Source organism: Semicossyphus pulcher, unplaced genomic scaffold (assembly GCF_022749685.1).
Source record: "Semicossyphus pulcher isolate SPU_LCO1_2020_fin unplaced genomic scaffold, fSemPul1.0.p SCAF_7, whole genome shotgun sequence".
NCBI lineage: Eukaryota > Metazoa > Chordata > Actinopteri > Labriformes > Labridae > Semicossyphus > Semicossyphus pulcher.
The window spans coordinates 16,849,347-16,867,078 of NW_027211748.1; the positions used below are offsets into that span (position 1 = coordinate 16,849,347).

The following is a 17,732-nucleotide window of genomic DNA, read 5'->3' on the forward strand; positions in this document are numbered from 1 at the left end:
CACAAAAACATAAATTAAAGATGTATTGAATTCCATTAAACCAAATCAGTCATATTAATGATTTTAAACAAAATTACTAATAATTAATAATAATAATAATAATAATAATAATTTACTAATACTAATAATTTCATCTCATATTGTTCTATGCTGATAGTCAGAGCAGCAGCATAGCCAGAAAGTTGTTTTACTATTAGCTTTAAAATGTCATTGAATAATACTCAGAGTATTTCCCGACAATAAAACGTATCCATATCAGCTGATTTGTTTTGTTTACTGTTGCTTAGATACATGTAATAGTTGCAAGAATTCAGGTTGTGGTTTTATGCTGCAATGATTCCCACAATAACATAAGAGAACTGTTGCATTAGAGTGATGTCCAAACCTGAAGTTTGTGTTGCAACATTACATCAGGTACATCGCATCAGATTTTCTTTTAGGAGGAGTCAGTGAATAACTATAACTTATTTTATTGCCTGCCTGGAGCCGATCACAGATGTCACTGAATGAGAGGCAGGCTACACCCTGGACAGATTGCCAGTCAATCTCAGGGCTGACACATAGTGACAGACAACCCTTCGCGCTCACTTTCACACCTGTGCACAATTTAGAGTCAACAATTAGCCAAATGAAAATCTCTTTGGACTGTGGGAGGAAGCCAGGGAACCCGGAGAGAACCTACACATGCACGGGGAGATCATGCAAACTCCACACAGGAAGGCCCCCTACGTCCGAACCAGGATTCAAACTAGGAACCTTCTAGCTCTGTGTAGTCCAAAGTGTAAACTAAGAGGTAAAAGTTCAAAAGCTCAGTCTTTTAATCAGGCAAAGGTTGGGTACACATGGTAGGCAGTCAGACCAGGCAAACAAAACAGGCTAGGATCAGGCAAAAAGAAGATTCAAAAAGGCAAAAACAGAGATGGTACAGGAGGATCAGGTAGACACGAGGGAATAACGCTGCAACGTACAAAGACGAACTGGCAACTAAGGGGAAACGCAGCCTATATACACAAGGAGGGCAGGGCTAACGAGACACAGGTGGAAACAACTGGAGAAGGGACAGGTAATCACAGAGGCAGGAAACACAAGGACAGGATCTGAAACAAGAGGAGAGGCGAGAACTTGCAAAATAGAACAGGATGAATGACTAGTTTTTATTTTGCTAGACATTTTTCACCATCATTCTGACAACTTTTTTCAGATGAATTTCCGATCAGCTTCCAGGAACCAAAAGAAGCAAACTCATGTCGAATCATCAACTTTGTTTTTGTTTAGCGATGAGGACCCGATCCTGATGAATGGTTGGTTGTTCGACCTTTGGGAGGGAAAGAGATGCACACAGAGAAATGTAATGTTTAAATAATATCTACTGCACCAACTCTCTTCTGCCTTTTCAGTTATAAACAAGGTATGATGCCATTTGGTTCATTATTTCTTGAAATGTAGCTTCCTAAAATGTTGCAAGAAAGACAAAAACAATAACAATGGTCATAAAGTAAAGAGAGCTCACCCTGCCAAAGAGTTGATATTTTCCTGGTCTTCTCAACCGGCCTCTCCACCAAGGAAATCTTGGCGTTACTCCCTCTGGAGGTCTCTCCTATAACAAAAAGATTAGTATGAACTCTCCTCTTAGGTCAGACATATGTCTGATGTTTGAGCTTAAACCATCAAATGAGCAAACACCAGGTGATTTGACTCATTTAGGACACAAAGTTTTTTTTCACTCAGGTACCAGGAGTGTATTTTCTTACCCGCCGCAGAGACTCATGGAGTGGTTGTCCATCCTTCATCAGAACGGCTGCATCAGTAGAAGTGAAGGCAGAGATGAGCAGCAGAGCCTGCAGACCCAACAGGACCAGGAGCACCGTTTTGTCCATCGCTGAAGAAGTGACGAGTCTGAAACACACACAGGTATTTATATACCCACTCCTAAAAACCTGCGTGTGGACAAAGAGGAAACAAGGACAGGAAACCACAACTTTACATCAGCAGAGAGACGTCTTAACATCACATGTTTACTTGAATTACAATAATTCACAAGCTAAATATGTAAAGTTTTTGTCAGACAGTAGGTACAGGACAGAAATGTTTGTATATAGTACATATAGTGTGCGTAAATAACTGTTTAAATTACTTTGTTGTTCTGTATTAAAGTTGTGTACTGTATGTGTGCAGGTGTAGCACTGATTTTTATGGCTGCAAGCAAGGTTTAAAAAATAAGACTAAAATCCAAATGTTTGGAGTTTGCTGCACTGCAGACTTAAAGGGAACATTTAAAAGTAATAATCCTGAAGATTTCATTTAAATAAATGTCTGTCAACTATCTATCACCGAATGAGGTAACACAATGGTGGTTGAGCCTATGGCTCACTGATGAAAGCCTTTGAACTCCTTTGAACTGGTGCGACTTTCGTGGAAAATATAACAAGCGGCGCCCAGTTAGTGACGCCTTTTCCATCACCCAGCAGTGGTTGGTCTGCCAGAGAGGGTAGGCGGAGCTAAGCGGCTGCTTTTCCGGTCTCTGCAAGTGTTGCGAGTAAACAGTAATCTACTATGTCAGAACAAACAAAGAAAAGATCGATGACGACAGATACAACTTCAAAAATAAGTGAAAATCCAAAGAAAAAGAAACAAACTCGACGCTCAGATGAAGGCAAAACAGTCTGAAAAGGAAAGCGACCGTCAGCGAGGAAAATCAAGAGTTACAACCGGAGCCAACCGTGGAGGTCACACACGCAACACTGTTTGGTATCTGAGAAGTGTGCTCCCACCATTACCGTTTATCGCCATAGGTGCTGCCAAAGAGAACGAAACTGAGATCTTCGAGATTATCACTTTAATCTGATAGATGTATAATGGCTACAGAGAACTGTAGAACCACAGAGACAAAACACAACAAAGACACTGCGGCGACAAAAAAAGGCTATTTTTTTCAATAGCTTCCATGTCATGTGACCCAGTGTCCTCAAATCAATGCCAGATGTTAATCCTCACCTGGACAAATAAGACACACCTCATTACATTGGATTTAATTGTTGCTAGGTACTGCTACTGCACTTCTGAGACTAAATAAGTAAATGTAATTAACTGTAATAACAAAGCTGCTTTTACGCTACATATCACTTTCACCCATTCACACACACACACACATTCATACACTGATGGCAGAGGCTGCTACGTAAAGTTCCCAACTGCCAATCAGTTCTCACACTCATACCTGCCACCGGGAGCAATTTGGAGGTCAGTGTCTCGCCCAAGGACACTTCCACATGTAGCCTGAGCTGGGGATCGAACCTCTGGCCTTCTGATTGAAGGACGACCGACTCTACCACTGAGCCACAGCCGCCCCATATAATAAACATATAATGTTCTCCGTGACCGAGTGAGGCCTGTGAGAAATATTGTTTTTGTCATGTGATTTCAAAAGAATGTGTGTCTGTGTGTGTTTGAATGTATTTCCTGCGGTTTCATCATTTAAACTTCCTCATTGTTTTGCAATAGACCCGTTTCTTGGATTGATGTCCTCAATTGCATGCCCTGCCTCTCAGCTCCAAATTACATCACCATTGCAAAACGGCAGCGCCTATCACAGGGGCTATTTTGGCATCACTTTCGTACAATGGGAGCAGATGGAGATGCGTCATCCATCTATATATACAGTCATCTCTTCAAACTAGGGATGCACTATATTATTGGCACGTTATTGGCCAACACGCCGATATAATTAACCGATAAAATAATGGGCTGCTGCATACTTGATTATATGTCCGACCTCGGCGCAATGTCCCCGGTGCGAATGAGAGAGTTAGAAGCCAAACGTTTTTCAAAGTGTCCGAAATAGACAGCAAAACTGCTGTTTGCAATGACTGCTCAGCTTCGGTGATGCGAGGAGGAGCCAAGGCAAAGTCTTTCAACACTACAAACTTGATTAACCATCTCAAGACCCGTCACCCCGACCGTTGTAACAAATGTGATAAGAGTATCACCGTTGTACTGTACGCTAATTCCAATACAGAAGAGAGTTGATGATCTCTGCAATTAGGTGTGCGGGAAAAAAATATCGCAATCGGTAATCGGCTAAATGAGTTGTAAAATATCGGCATATAGGATATGGGCAAAAAATCCAATATCGTGCATCCCTACTTCAAACCATCGCAAAGAAGCTGCTCCGCTGTTAAATACGCCAACGTGCGGGATCTTTGCCGTATTTATTCGGTTAGTTAAGTGTCTGTTTTGGTTAGTGGAAGTGGCCATGGCAGCTCCACCTGTCAATAGCTACAGTGCAGCTCTGGCTCCAAATGACGTCATCCGTGCAAGATGGCAGCACCCGTCACTGGGGCACATTGACCACAAAGAGACACAATAGACCAAAAAAAAACAGACTTTTTTTTCAAAAGCTTCCATGTCATGTGACCCAGTTTTCCAAATCAATGCCAGAAGTTAATCCTCACCTGAACAAATAAGACACACCGTGTTACATTGGATTTAATTGCTGCTAATATTTTATATTAATATTTTTGGGCCCGAACGCCCTCATCCAGGTCTACACTCCCTCCCGCCCACTACGCTCTGCCAACAAAAGGCGCCTGGTACTCCCATCACAACAGGGCCCTAAGTCTCTAACTAGACTCTTCTCCTCAGTAGTCCCCCGGTGGTGGAATGAGCTACCAAACTCCATTCGGTCAGCTGAGTCCCTTTCACCTTTAAGAAGAAGCTAAAGACCCAGCTCTTTATGAACACCTCTGACCTTAATGATACTGATGCTATTGATGATGATGACATTCAGGATGTAGTTTATGCTGACTAAGATTTTCATGATGATGACAATACTGATCTTGTTGATGTTGCTGATGATGATTATTATTATTAAAACAAAAAAACACCCTATACACTGTCTGTTGGCACCAGTGTCTGGACTCCCTGACCGAGTGAGGCCTGTGAGTCATTCTGACATGTTTTGTAGAGAGGGGACAAATTCTCAGAAAGTTCATCAGAACGACGTTTTAAACTGAGCTGGCAGAATACATGGAAAATCACTCTTGCTGTTATGTGATTTCATTTTGGATTAATGTTCTCAACTGCATGTCCTTAACATATGATCAAATCCATACACACACATTGCATCTACACAAAAACATAAATTAAAGATGTATTGAATTCCATTAAACCAAATCAGTCATATTAATGATTTTAAACAAAATTACTAATAATTAATAATAATAATTTACTAATACTAATAATTTCATCTCATATTGTTCTATGCTGATAGTCAGAGCAGCAGCATAGCCAGAAAGTTGTTTTACTATTAGCTTTAAAATGTCATTGAATAATACTCAGAGTATTTCCCGACAATAAAACGTATCCATATCAGCTGATTTGTTTTGTTTACTGTTGCTTAGATACATGTAATAGTTGCAAGAATTCAGGTTGTGGTTTTATGCTGCAATGATTCCCACAATAACATAAGAGAACTGTTGCATTAGAGTGATGTCCAAACCTGAAGTTTGTGTTGCAACATTACATCAGGTACATCGCATCAGATTTTCTTTTAGGAGGAGTCAGTGAATAACTATAACTTATTTTATTGCCTGCCTGGAGCCGATCACAGATGTCACTGAATGAGAGGCAGGCTACACCCTGGACAGATTGCCAGTCAATCTCAGGGCTGACACATAGTGACAGACAACCCTTCGCGCTCACTTTCACACCTGTGCACAATTTAGAGTCAACAATTAGCCAAATGAAAATCTCTTTGGACTGTGGGAGGAAGCCAGGGAACCCGGAGAGAACCTACACATGCACGGGGAGATCATGCAAACTCCACACAGGAAGGCCCCCTACGTCCGAACCAGGATTCAAACTAGGAACCTTCTAGCTCTGTGTAGTCCAAAGTGTAAACTAAATAAACTGTAAACTGGAGTCCTGGCAGGCAACAGTTCATGTTTGAAAAAAATGACAGGAACCTCAATTAGTGAGGGCAAAGAATGACCCCCAGCTTCATTTCCTTTTCACCTGGTGTACCAATTCAGTCGGTTCAGGGCTGTCAATCATTGGCCGTTAAAGTCCAATGATTGACAGCCTGTTACACATCAAAATAGTCTTCAACCACAAGCAGGCGAGGCCAGAGGCCTGTTAGGGTTCAAATTAGAGCGTATAGCAGCCTGGTTTGAACCATAGACTGTATAAAAAGATGGACGACATAACAGCTCCCTAAAAGTGAAGCCAAAACATCTCTATCGCCCCCTGCTGCCTGGCTGCAGTATAGGTCATAAAGCCCGCCTCCTCCATGTTAACAGATGGGACATGAGTCAAACTATAAAATCGAAATGCACGTCAACGTTCTCAAACATGGTTTCTGTCTTTTTAGTTAGTTGTTAACATGCTGATTTATGTCCAAGTGTTCATTTTTCTGACAAGTTTTAATTAGTTATTTGATGCTGTAAAAATGATGATTGACAGCTCTATTGACAAATCCGGCTCCTGCAGCCGATCTGTTCCGAATTAGCGGAGTAGAGGAGGAACAGCGAGTGGAAAACAATCAATACAGTCATTGAAGTTTCCATATCTGTGAACGTCTGCTTCAGACCAACACAAAGAAGCTGCTCCGCTGTTAAATACGCCGACGTGCGGGATCTTTGCCGTATTTTTCGGTAAGTTAAGTGTGTGTTTTGCTTAGTGGAAGTGGAGCTCTGGCTCCAAATGACATCATCCGTGCAAGACGGCAGCGCCCGTCACTGGGGCTATTTTGGCATCAATTTTGTATAATGAGAGTAGATGGAGATGCGCCGTCTATCTATATATAAAGTGCTTGGTTTGAACACCCTAACACAGTGGGTTATACATAGTATAAATGTGTGATTGTATAATACATTCATTGGTGGGATGGACGACACAGGAAGTTTCTGTCAGTTATTGTCTTATTTGATCAAATCTGATAAATATAGATTATCAGATTTGGCCATTTCTATATTAAACTATTGGAGTATACTGCCAAAAGTATTAAACTATATACAACTGGGTGAAACATTTTACATTTGAAAAAGACAAAAACTATCAGCCAAAATAGCTGCACATGAAGCTGAAGTGTTATTGTGTAAATGTTGCATCAGATGTGCTGAGCAGGATTGTGAAGACAAAGACAAAGAGGTAAACAACCAGACAGGAGGATCAAGATGTGTCAAGTTGTTGCTGTTTTGTCATTTTTGTCACATTTCCTCATGACTTGTTTTCATGGAACTGGTTGGTGGTGAAATCACTTCAAAGCCCACACCCTGACATGTGGCCAAATCACTGTGACAGTGCAGACAAATTAAGTAACAGTGCACGTCAGACATCATTTACTGTCAGGGAGGTTTACTTCTCTGTTACAACATTCATTATTTCTCATCATGTCAAGTCGGTTTCATTTATACGGACCAACATCAAAAACACATAAAATAACTGACATAAAGACCTGGAAAGTGGACAGAAACAAACAAGGGACAAACCTCAATCACACCCTGCACACAGAGAGGAGAGGCTGAATCTCCTGAAATGTAGATCCAGATCCAAGACACCTGGAATGAGGCAAAGACAGTAAAGAAAGAGTTCTCGAGGTGACATAGGGTCCAGCTAAGAGGCACCTAAGTGAAAGGGGAAGGAGAAAATTAGCAGCTCATGTTGGAGACATGCAGTGATGGTCAGGGGGATTGAGAGTTTTTCCTGGACTCTAAGTTGCAGACTCAATAGATTATAGCAGACAGAGAGCGAACTGAAGGCACAAGGTCAAAACTCAAAAAGTAAACAGCTAACTAAGAGGGAAAAAAGATACAATCGATGTTTGGATTTCAAGGCCCCAACAGAGTCTGAATATCTGATAAGCAAGGAGGGTTATCACAGGAGGAGGGCATGATAGGGAAAGGCACTGCAGCCTGGAAGATTTATGTTTTACTCTGGGGAAAGACAGGAGCCGTGTGTTATGAGAACACAGAGTGTGAGATGGAATATAAGGTTTAAAGAGATCAGACAGGAGTGAAGGGGGATGTCTGTTAAGCTTTAAGTCTGATCCGACATGGATAGGGAGCATTGAAGGGAATCTGCTGTAATGTAGTATTTTTATATTATGTCTGTTATATTGATAATCTAGAAGTTTTTCATTTAAATAAATGTCTGTTAAGTCACTATCTATCGCTGAATGAGGTAACACAATGGTGATTGAGCCTATGGCCCACTGATGAAAGCCTTTCAATTTGCAGAATTACAGACTGGGTGACTGTGGAGACTTTTGCGGAAAAAAAATCACATGCGACGTCCAGTTAGTGACGCGTTTTCCATCACCCAGCAGTGGTTGATCTGCCAGAGAGGGTAGGCGGAGCTAACCGGCTGCTTTTCCGGTCTCTGTAAGTGTTGCGGTGGCTGAACAAACAAAGAAAAGATCGATGATTACAGATACAACTTCAAAAACAAGTGAAAATCCAAAGAAAAAGAAACAAATTCGACGCTCAGATGAAGGCAAACAGTCTAAAAAGGAAAACGACCGTCAGCGAGGAAAATCAAGAGTTACAACCGGAGCCAACCGTGGACGTCACACATGCAACACTGTCTGGATATCTGGGAAGTGTGCTCCCATTACCGTTTATCGCCATAGGTGCCGCCAAAGTGAACGAAACTAAAATCTTCGAGATTACAACTTTAAAGTTCCTGTGCAGAGTTTTTACTGGTTTTTAAACAGAATGAAATTAATTCTGATCACTCTATATGACCTACAAAATCAAACCAGACCATCAGCAATGAGATAGATTATTTCTATACAGTTATTTTTAATGCCTGAATCCACTGGCAGGGGGGTAGGTGTCAGACGAAGCAATTAACTGCACGCTGCCTTTTTTACATTTTCCAGGGCAAACGTTTAAAGTGAGTGATACATATGACTGTTAAATAAAGCAGGATGAGATTTTTGTTAAAAACACCACTTAAACGTTGGCCGGACAAAATCTGCAAAGAGATAAGAGGTACAGCTTTGTCCACAGGGGGCGCCAAAAACAACACAAGCTGAAAGTTCCTCATAGGAGCTTTAAGATTCAAGCTGCAGCATTATGAACTATTGGAACACCTAATAGTACCTTTAGCACGTGGCAGACCAGACAAGAGCTTACTAAAATCCTTAGGTACGCTATTTCTATCACTTACAAACACCTAGCGTCACTTATTTTTTTGAAAACTTTTGCAAATGATAATCCTTTTATTCTTTGACTATATAACTAGAGCTCTGTTGGCGCCACTCTTAGCTGCCTATTTCTGTGTGAGAACATTGAGAGCACAAACAAACATTCATTGCATATATAGACATAACATGCCAATAAAGCTGTTTCCTATTATGATTAAACAAAGGGTCAAACTCTGAGAAATCACAAAGTTTACAACTGGTACTTCTACTTGATCTACTGGTGTTTATGTTTAGCAGCAAATGATCAGCATCTATTAATCACAATACCTGTACCAACTGTCTGAGCCTTATTTTGCACGAGAGTTTATGTAATTAGGCACAATATTGTTACCACTTCTGTAAAACTTCCCAAACACGTAAATCTGTCGTTATCACGAAGGTTCAGCTCATTACATTTCTATTAGACGTCTCTCTAATGATGTAAAGTTGTGGTTTCCTGTCGTTCTTCGTCCACATGCAGGTGTTTTGCAATGAGTACATAAAGACCTGTATGTGTACGGAACAGATGCGCAGAGGGTAGAAACAGCAGTGCTCTGAAAGCGAACTTTCTTTGGCTGATTACTGTGATTTTAACATGAGCTTGTTCTTCACAATGTTTCGTTCTGTATGGGAAAGATAATGCTAACAAAAATATTTTGTTAGTGTTTTTAATGTGTCTGTTTATAACATATGTTCTGCATATGTTGGTAATTGTCATTTTTGTGCTGGTTTATAGTTGTTACCATGAGTGTGGTGGCTGTTTCATTTCATGACTTCCGCTGTAATTTATCAAATATACAGAGTGCCTGGCTCTCACACTGTATAAACTAAAACTGCGCTCTCTGCTTGCTAGAAGGTGTAATGGCTTATTCCCCGCAGCACTGCAAAAAATTACATCAAATAATATCGGAGGACATATACACTGATACCGACATATCTGCAAAGCGCGAATATCGGCTGGTGAAATTGGTTGACCGATAAACCGGTCGGGCTCTACTATATACAAACATTTCTGTCCTGTAGCTACTGTCTGACAAATACTTTACATATTTAGCTTGTGGATCATTGTAATTAAGTAAACATCTGATGTTAAGACGTCTCTCTGCTGATGTAAAGTTGTGGTTTCTGTATACACAATGTTTAATGTTGATGTTGCTCTCAATTCTGTGTATACTTGTCATTTGCTTCAATAAAGCTTCAATTTGTTTAAATAAAAAAAAAGTTGTGGTTTCCTATCCTCGTTTCCTCTTTTTCCACAGATGTTTAGGAGTGGGTATATAAAGACCTGTGTGTGTTTCAGACTCTTTACTTCTTCAGCCATGGACAGAACTTTGCTGCTGGTCCTGTTGAGTCTGCAGGCCCTGCTGCTCATCTCAGCCCTTACTTCTACTGATGCGGAGGCTCTGATGACGGAGGCTCTGATGATGGATGATCAACCACAATCCCCTCTGCAGCTGGTAAGAAAATCCACTGCTGGTACCCGAGTAAAAAAGCTGTTAAACAAACAGTTTTGGTTCAGTTTAGATATACAATAAATCTATTTTTAATCAGGATTTTAAGTAACAGAAGAAGAAGGACATTTCTTCTGAGTCCAATAATGCTTCGTTTTTCTCATTCGCAGGAGGAAACTGCTCACGAAGGAAAAAGGCCCAAAAAAGGTTTGTGCTCCAGGAGACCAGGAGCATGCGGCTCCTTTCTGCGGGTGAGCTTGCTTTACCTTTTGACATGTCAAGTGTGCTCATCAATGGAAGGTAGATGAAAGACGGTGCATTATACTGTTGCAAATGACATCTCACTCCCTCTCTCTTTCTCTGCTCAGCCCCACCCTCGTCCTTTTCAATCCCAATCTCAGACTGCTTCAAAGAGCACCTAAACGAGATGACACTTCAGCTGTGCACTCGATCAAACAGAAAGTTCAAAACCTGCTTTTCAAGAACTGTCATGCTAATCTGAGGACTGGAAATGATACCCTTTATGTTGTCGCGCATATGAATTGTGTAATAATTAATTTGAATAAAAGCTTTCAAATCGGATATTGTGTGGTCACATTCTTTTGATGGCTGACGCTGAATCACTTGTTGGTGCATTTGTTTCATCTAGGCTACACACTCTTTTAGCGTCTTCTTACGCGGACCCAAATCATCCATGAGCATATTAGAACGTGTACAAATTACCCCTGTTAACACATTTAACAAGACTAGAAAGTTTGATCATATCAACCTTGTTGTTGTTGGATTTCATTGGCTCCCTGTGCTCGCAAATCTGACTTTAAATATTTATTCTACCTAAAACATATTACACGGATTTGCACCATCCTATTTATCATCCTTATTCACTTCTCATTAAACGCCAGGGCTCTAAAATCATCAAAATACTACTCTCCGGCAGAGCAGGGAGAGGGAGGGGGAGGGGGAAAAGTGTGCCTGAGTGAGCAGCAGCGAGAGAGAGAGAGAGAGAGAGAGAGAGAGAGAGATGCGCTGTTTGCACTGACAGACTTGGAGAGACGCTGCGCTCGCATGAACTCTGTGAGGAAATTCGAGTAATTTGCTTGACGTACTATCGAAATTTAGATCGATACGCCCACCCCGACTCTCATGTACTACTGCATGGATAAAGTGACAGTACGAACAAATATGACAAAAGGTTAGTTTTCATAATGTTACCTATTGAACCATCAATGCTTGGTACACTGGTCTAAGTAAGTATCCTATCCATTCTTGCTTCCCTTGCACAGCCAGCTGCACCAGAAGCTGTGTGTAAGTTCAAACTCAGCACAGTTATATACTAAGTGTTTAAAAAAGTTGTCATTATTCAAAAAGAGTTCACCACATAAAACAGAAAACGAATTATTGCTACGTGTTTACACCACCTTGGTTCCAGGTGTAACCGTTGTGCAGCTAACTGAACAAACTGTCAAACGTTAGATAGCTAACCTCTGATCCGTTTGCACAATAAATGTAAAAGGTAACGTGGGCCATAGCTGGTACATAAAATGCTGTTTAATTATGAAGTAAGCTCGAAATATTTAAACTACAGTTCGTAAAAGTAACACAACCTAAAATTACTAAACGTTAACTTTAAAATGACCAAACAACGTTAGCTAGGTTAGCATGATGAGATATTATTTTTAGGGTATTTTAAGCTTGTCAGGCTATATGGACTTTCTGATACATAGCCGATATGTTTTTATCTGATGACTCTACATAGTTCTAGTCACCATTATATATGTAGATTAATTCTTTATAGTTTAAAGACATCTCATTATTTTTAGTGGTGCCACCAGATTTAGTTTATACATTTCAAATTAGCTAACCAGTTTATAGCTTAGAATTAAGGCAAGAGACACACTTTTGACGTATAGAGTAGTTTTTAGCCTGGGAGTCATAAAGGTTCACTAAATACTAAATACCTTCCGTTATTAGCTTCAGAATAAGTCTTTGTAATTCTAATCAGAAAATAAAAGAGCAGAGGAGATTTTTTATACAATGTAAAATGTCTTAAATCCTGCTAAGATGAGGTAAAGAAGATTTTTCAAATTGTTAATACAGTATTATCTAACTGAGGTGGAAGAACACCACAAAGTTTATATGACTTAGAGCACCAAAGTTATATAATCTAATTTCTCTGTAAACCTGCTGGCATATTTTCATTGATATGATCAGTAAATGTCCAAGGAGGGACTGCAGGGGAGGAAGCAGATTACGGTTAAATTATTTCATGATTAAACAAACGCCTTCTAATTGTAACTGAGCGTGCGTTATCTTGCATCTGCACTCACCCCCTTCATGGCTTCCTCTTCTCCACATGACAGCGTTTGATTCGTCAGTGAGTGTATAAAGAGTCGTGTGTTTCACAACTGCATCAAAGTCTTCAGGTCATCAGTCATGGACAGATCTGTGCTGCTGGTCGTGTTGTGTCTGCAGGTTTTCCTGCTCATCTCAACCTTCACTTCTACCGATGGAGCATCTCTGAAGACAGATCCGCAACAGCCACGTGGGCCGGTAAGAAAATCCAACAAGTGTAAGAAAGTTCTGGTACTGTCACAAGGTTTATTGTTTAAAATATGATCTCTCACGAGTCCCTGTTTAAAGTTAAGATTCTTTACAATTAGGCCGAAATAAAAAACATGTTGCTGGGAGAAATCTGCAAAGGACTGAGACTGGTAATGCTTCCAGACTACAGCTTGTAAATGACAACGTAAGACATAAGGGATATCAGATTACATAATTACTGTGTACCTACAGGGAGGTTAAAGAGAGGAAGCACAAGTCAAGAGAGGGTAAGAAGTTTGTGTTTCAAAGGGACTTTTAAAAACCTTCTAAAGTAAATTACCTAGGACAGATATTTACAGGGTCCAGACATAAACTTCATTTACCCAATACGTATTGATATGTTTTATACACACTGTGCAGGCTGCAATCTAATGTATTATGAAATATTTTATTCTGATTGAATTTTGTAGTTAATCGAGGGCTGCACCGTGCAGTGGTTAGCGCTGTTGTCTCACAGTTAGAAGGTTCCTAGTTCAGATCCCAGTTTGGACGTAGGGGGCCTTTCTGTGTGTAGTTTGCATGTTCTCCCTGCGCATGTGTGGGTTCCCTCCAGTTCTTCCCACGGTCCAAAGACATACTTGTTAGGTTAAATGTTGACTCTAAATTGCTTGAGGTTGTCTGTCGCTATGTGTCAGCCTTGTGATTGACTGCCGATCAGTCCAGGGTGTACCCCACCTCTCGCCCTGGAACCCTGGACAAGAGAAGCCGTTTAAATAATTGATGGATGGATAGTTAATCAATTTGTTGTGAGATAATAATTTGATTTTTTTGAAGCTGGGAAGAAAAGAAGAAAGAGCCATAAGATACAAGCCCACATCCAACTGTAGCTGGAGAGTAGGAGCATGTGGACAGCCAGGGCAGCCAGGGCTGCCAGGTCCACCTCGTCCTCCTCCTCCTCCTCCTCCCAAGTAAGAGATCATTCCTCATGCAAACACAAATACATCCAACATCGTCAAAAGACATAACACACATTAATACTATAAAATGATTAATTGACAAACTTTAAAAAGTTTTGACATCATGTTTGATGATTAAATGTTATTTTATTTTATTAATAAAGAAGAAAAAACATTTTTCTGTGATGAGGTTTTGTTGTTAAAGTTTATGTTTCCACATCCCTTCCATCTACATCACATGACGTGAAAGCTGCATTATACTTAATATCATATCAGGAACAATATGTAGCCATGAAGTGCACATTTAAGACTATGTTTACAATATTACCAGTATAAAGAAGGTCACCTGGAAACATTAAGGTACCCTGGAGATGTAGTTTTAAACTGTCTAATGGAGCAAACGCTAGCTTCTAGTGACGGTGAGCAAAGATGATGGTTACAGGCTACAAACACAAAGCTGCTTTTGTCTAACTCAACAGCAACAGTAAAGGAGAGTGGAGCTCAGCAAATGTAATCTATAACTCATTTTCTGTCTCTCTTTTCTTTCTCTCCGTCTCCAGACCAGACACAGAGCCAGAGATAATGTGGTAGACTGAACGATTGCTGATCCACACTGTGCTTGTTGAGCTACTACAACAAATCAAATATAGTTATCATGTAACTGCTGCATCACAAACACGCTGCTCTAATTTGTGTAACTAGCACTGTTTGTTATCCTGTACTTTTCTCTTGTTCTGGTGACAATCACTGGTTTAAAATGAGATCAGTGAATTGGCAGAGAACGACAGAGAATCCCTCCCTGCTGTGCTCAATAAAGTTGATGAAACACTTTTTGACAGTTTGCGCTGCATGAGTCAACAAGTTTTTCACATTTCACAATAAAACCAGCGACTCACTGAAAAACAACGGCTGAAATCTTTGTGTCTCTCATTTTCCCACCTGGTCGCTGAGCGGTGAGAACGATCACAACTGTGCTGCCCTGAATTCAGTCAAGATTGACATTTGTGCAGATCCTTCTTCTTTGCATGGTTGCCCTGTGTGCACAGAAAAGCAGACATTTAGACAAACATCATGAAACTGCAAAACACAGATAAGGATACGTTTGAAGAAAGGATGAAGAAGTGCACTGAACTAGTTTTAAGTTACATTTCAACATAAGGCCTCGTTAACATTAAAGAAATATATTTAAAATGTTTATTTGACATAAGAAGAGGGATGTTGCAGTATGAACATTTCACTGTTGGAGTCACTGACAGTAAAGATTTAATGAATGATAACATGCATGATACAAGCACTGTATGTAAGATCAGGGCTCTAATAATTGGTGGTGGTGAACGGCCAGACTGAGTTATCTCAAAGTGACATGTTGTCATTTGTTTAACAAGTTTTCTAAATAGTGATGTGCAGACATCAATATCAGACACATTGGATCAAAAGTATGATGTTACTGTTCTAAAACAGTGAACAAAAATATTGTAAGTTCAGTTTAAGATGTTGAACCAGATTTAGTGACGTGTTAATGACTTGTTCCAACCTAGCTAGCATTAAATTAAACTTGGGAAAGGTTCAAACTTAATAATGGATTTAGTTCACTAGTTTTTGCAACTTGTAGAACACATTTGATGTACTTACATAAGGCAATTTCTCTCTAAACCTGTGTCCTAATTGAATGGATATGACCAGTAAATGTCCAAGGAGGGGCTGCATGAGAGGAAGCAGACGTATCAGTTAAACATACAGTACTGTGCAAAAGTTTAAGCCAGGTGTGAAAAAATGCTGTAAACTAAGAATGCTTTCAAAAATATCAATAATAATTGTTTATTTTTATCAATTTACAAAATGATAAGTTAGCGAACAAAAGAAAAATCTAAATCAAGTCAATATTTGGTGTAACTACCCTTTGCCTTCAAACCAGCATCAATTCTTATAGGTACACTTGCACAAAGTCAGGGATTTTGTAGGATTATAGTCAGGTGTATGATCAATCAATTATACCAAACAGGTGCTAATGATCATCAATTTCACATGTAGGTTGAAACCCAGTCATTAACTGAAACAGGATCAGCTGTGTACGAGGCTTAAAACTGGGTGAGGAACAGCCAAACTCTGCTACCAAGGTGAGGCTGTGGAAGACAGTTTCATGTCACAGTTCATACACCATGGCAAGACTGAGCACAGCAACAAGACACGAGGTAGTTATACTGCACCAGCAAGGTCTCTGCCAGACAAACATTTCAAAGCAGACTGAGGGTTCAAGATGTGCTGTCCAAGCTCTTCTGAAGAAGCACAAGGAAACGGACAACGTTGAGGATCGTAGACGCAGTGGTCGGCCAAGGATACTTAGTGCAGCAGATGAAAAACCCATCACGCTTATTTTACTTCTGAATCGGAAGAAGTCCAGCAGTGCCATCAGCTCAGAACTGGCAGAAACCAGTGGGACTCAGGTACACCCATCTACAGTCCGGAGAAGTCTGGCCAGAAGTGGTCTTCATGGAAGAGTTGCAGCCAAAAAGCCAGACCTCCGACATGGAAACAAGGCCAAGGGACTCAACTATGCACGGAAACATAGGAACTGGGGTGCAGAAAAATGGCAGCAGGTGCTCTGGACTGATAAGTCAAAATTGGAAGTATTTGGCTGTAGCAGAAGGCAGTTCGCCGAAGGGCTGGAGAGCGGTACAATAATGAGTGTCTGCAGGCAACAGTGAAGCATGGTGGAGGTTCCTTGTAAGTTTGGGGCTGCATTTCTGCAAATGGAGTTGGAGATGTGGTCAGGATTAATGGTGTCCTCAACACTGAGAAATACATGCAGATACTTATCCATCATGCAATACCATCAGGGAGGCGTATGATTGGCCCCAAATGTATTCTGCAGCAGGACAACAACCCCAAACGTACAGCCAATGTCATTAAGAACTATCTTCAGTGTAAAGAAGAACAAGAAGTCCTGGAAGTGATGGTACAGCCCCCACAGAGCCCTGATCTCAACATCATGGAGTCTGTCTGGAATTACAAGAAGAGACAGAAGGATTTGAGGAAGCCTACATCCACAGAAGAAAAAACTGTGTGCAAGTGTACCGAGAAGAATTGATGCTGTTTTGAAGGCAAAGGGTGGTCACACCAAATATTGATTTGATTTAGATTTCTATTCTGTTCATTTACTGCATTTTGTTAATTGATGAAGATAATCTATTAACACTTCCATTTTTGAAAGCATCCTTAGTTTACAGATTTTTTTCACACCTGGCTAAAACTTTTGCAAAGTACTGTATATACCAGAAGTCAAAATTATAGATAAATTACTTTGATTAAACAGTTTCTAATTGTAACTGTGCGTGCATTATCTTGCATCTGCACTCACCCCCTTCATGGCTTCCTCTTTCTCCACATGACAGCGTTTGGTTGGCAGTGAGTGTATAAAGAGTCGTGTGTTTCACAGCTGCATCAAAGTCTTCAGGTCATCAGTCATGGACAGATCTGTGCTGCTGGTCGTGTTGTGTCTGCAGGTTTTCCTGCTCATCTCAACCTTCACTTCTACCGATGGAGCATCTCTGAGGACAGATCTGCAACAGCCACGTGGGCAGGTAAGAAAATCCAACAAGT

At 40.4% G+C, this 17,732-nt stretch overlaps 1 protein-coding gene and 1 long non-coding RNA gene across 2 annotated transcripts; both read left to right on the plus strand.

Annotated features, from left to right (window-relative positions):
• The first annotated feature begins 10,514 nt into the window (after positions 1 to 10,514).
• On the plus strand, positions 10,515 to 11,132 carry LOC138611097 (uncharacterized). Its single transcript, XR_011309602.1, has 3 exons — positions 10,515 to 10,641; positions 10,806 to 10,886; positions 11,004 to 11,132. It is a non-coding gene; the product is annotated as an uncharacterized lncRNA (long non-coding RNA).
• Positions 11,133 to 13,031: 1,899 nt separating this feature from the next.
• LOC138611458 (complement C1q-like protein 4) lies at positions 13,032 to 14,963 on the plus strand. The gene is made up of 3 exons (XM_069684598.1): positions 13,032 to 13,185; positions 14,011 to 14,144; positions 14,693 to 14,963. The coding sequence occupies exons 1-3, from the start codon at positions 13,069 to 13,071 to the stop codon at positions 14,721 to 14,723; spliced, it is 282 nt and encodes a 93-aa protein (XP_069540699.1). The 5' UTR covers positions 13,032 to 13,068; the 3' UTR covers positions 14,724 to 14,963.
• Positions 14,964 to 17,732: the final 2,769 nt, after the last annotated feature.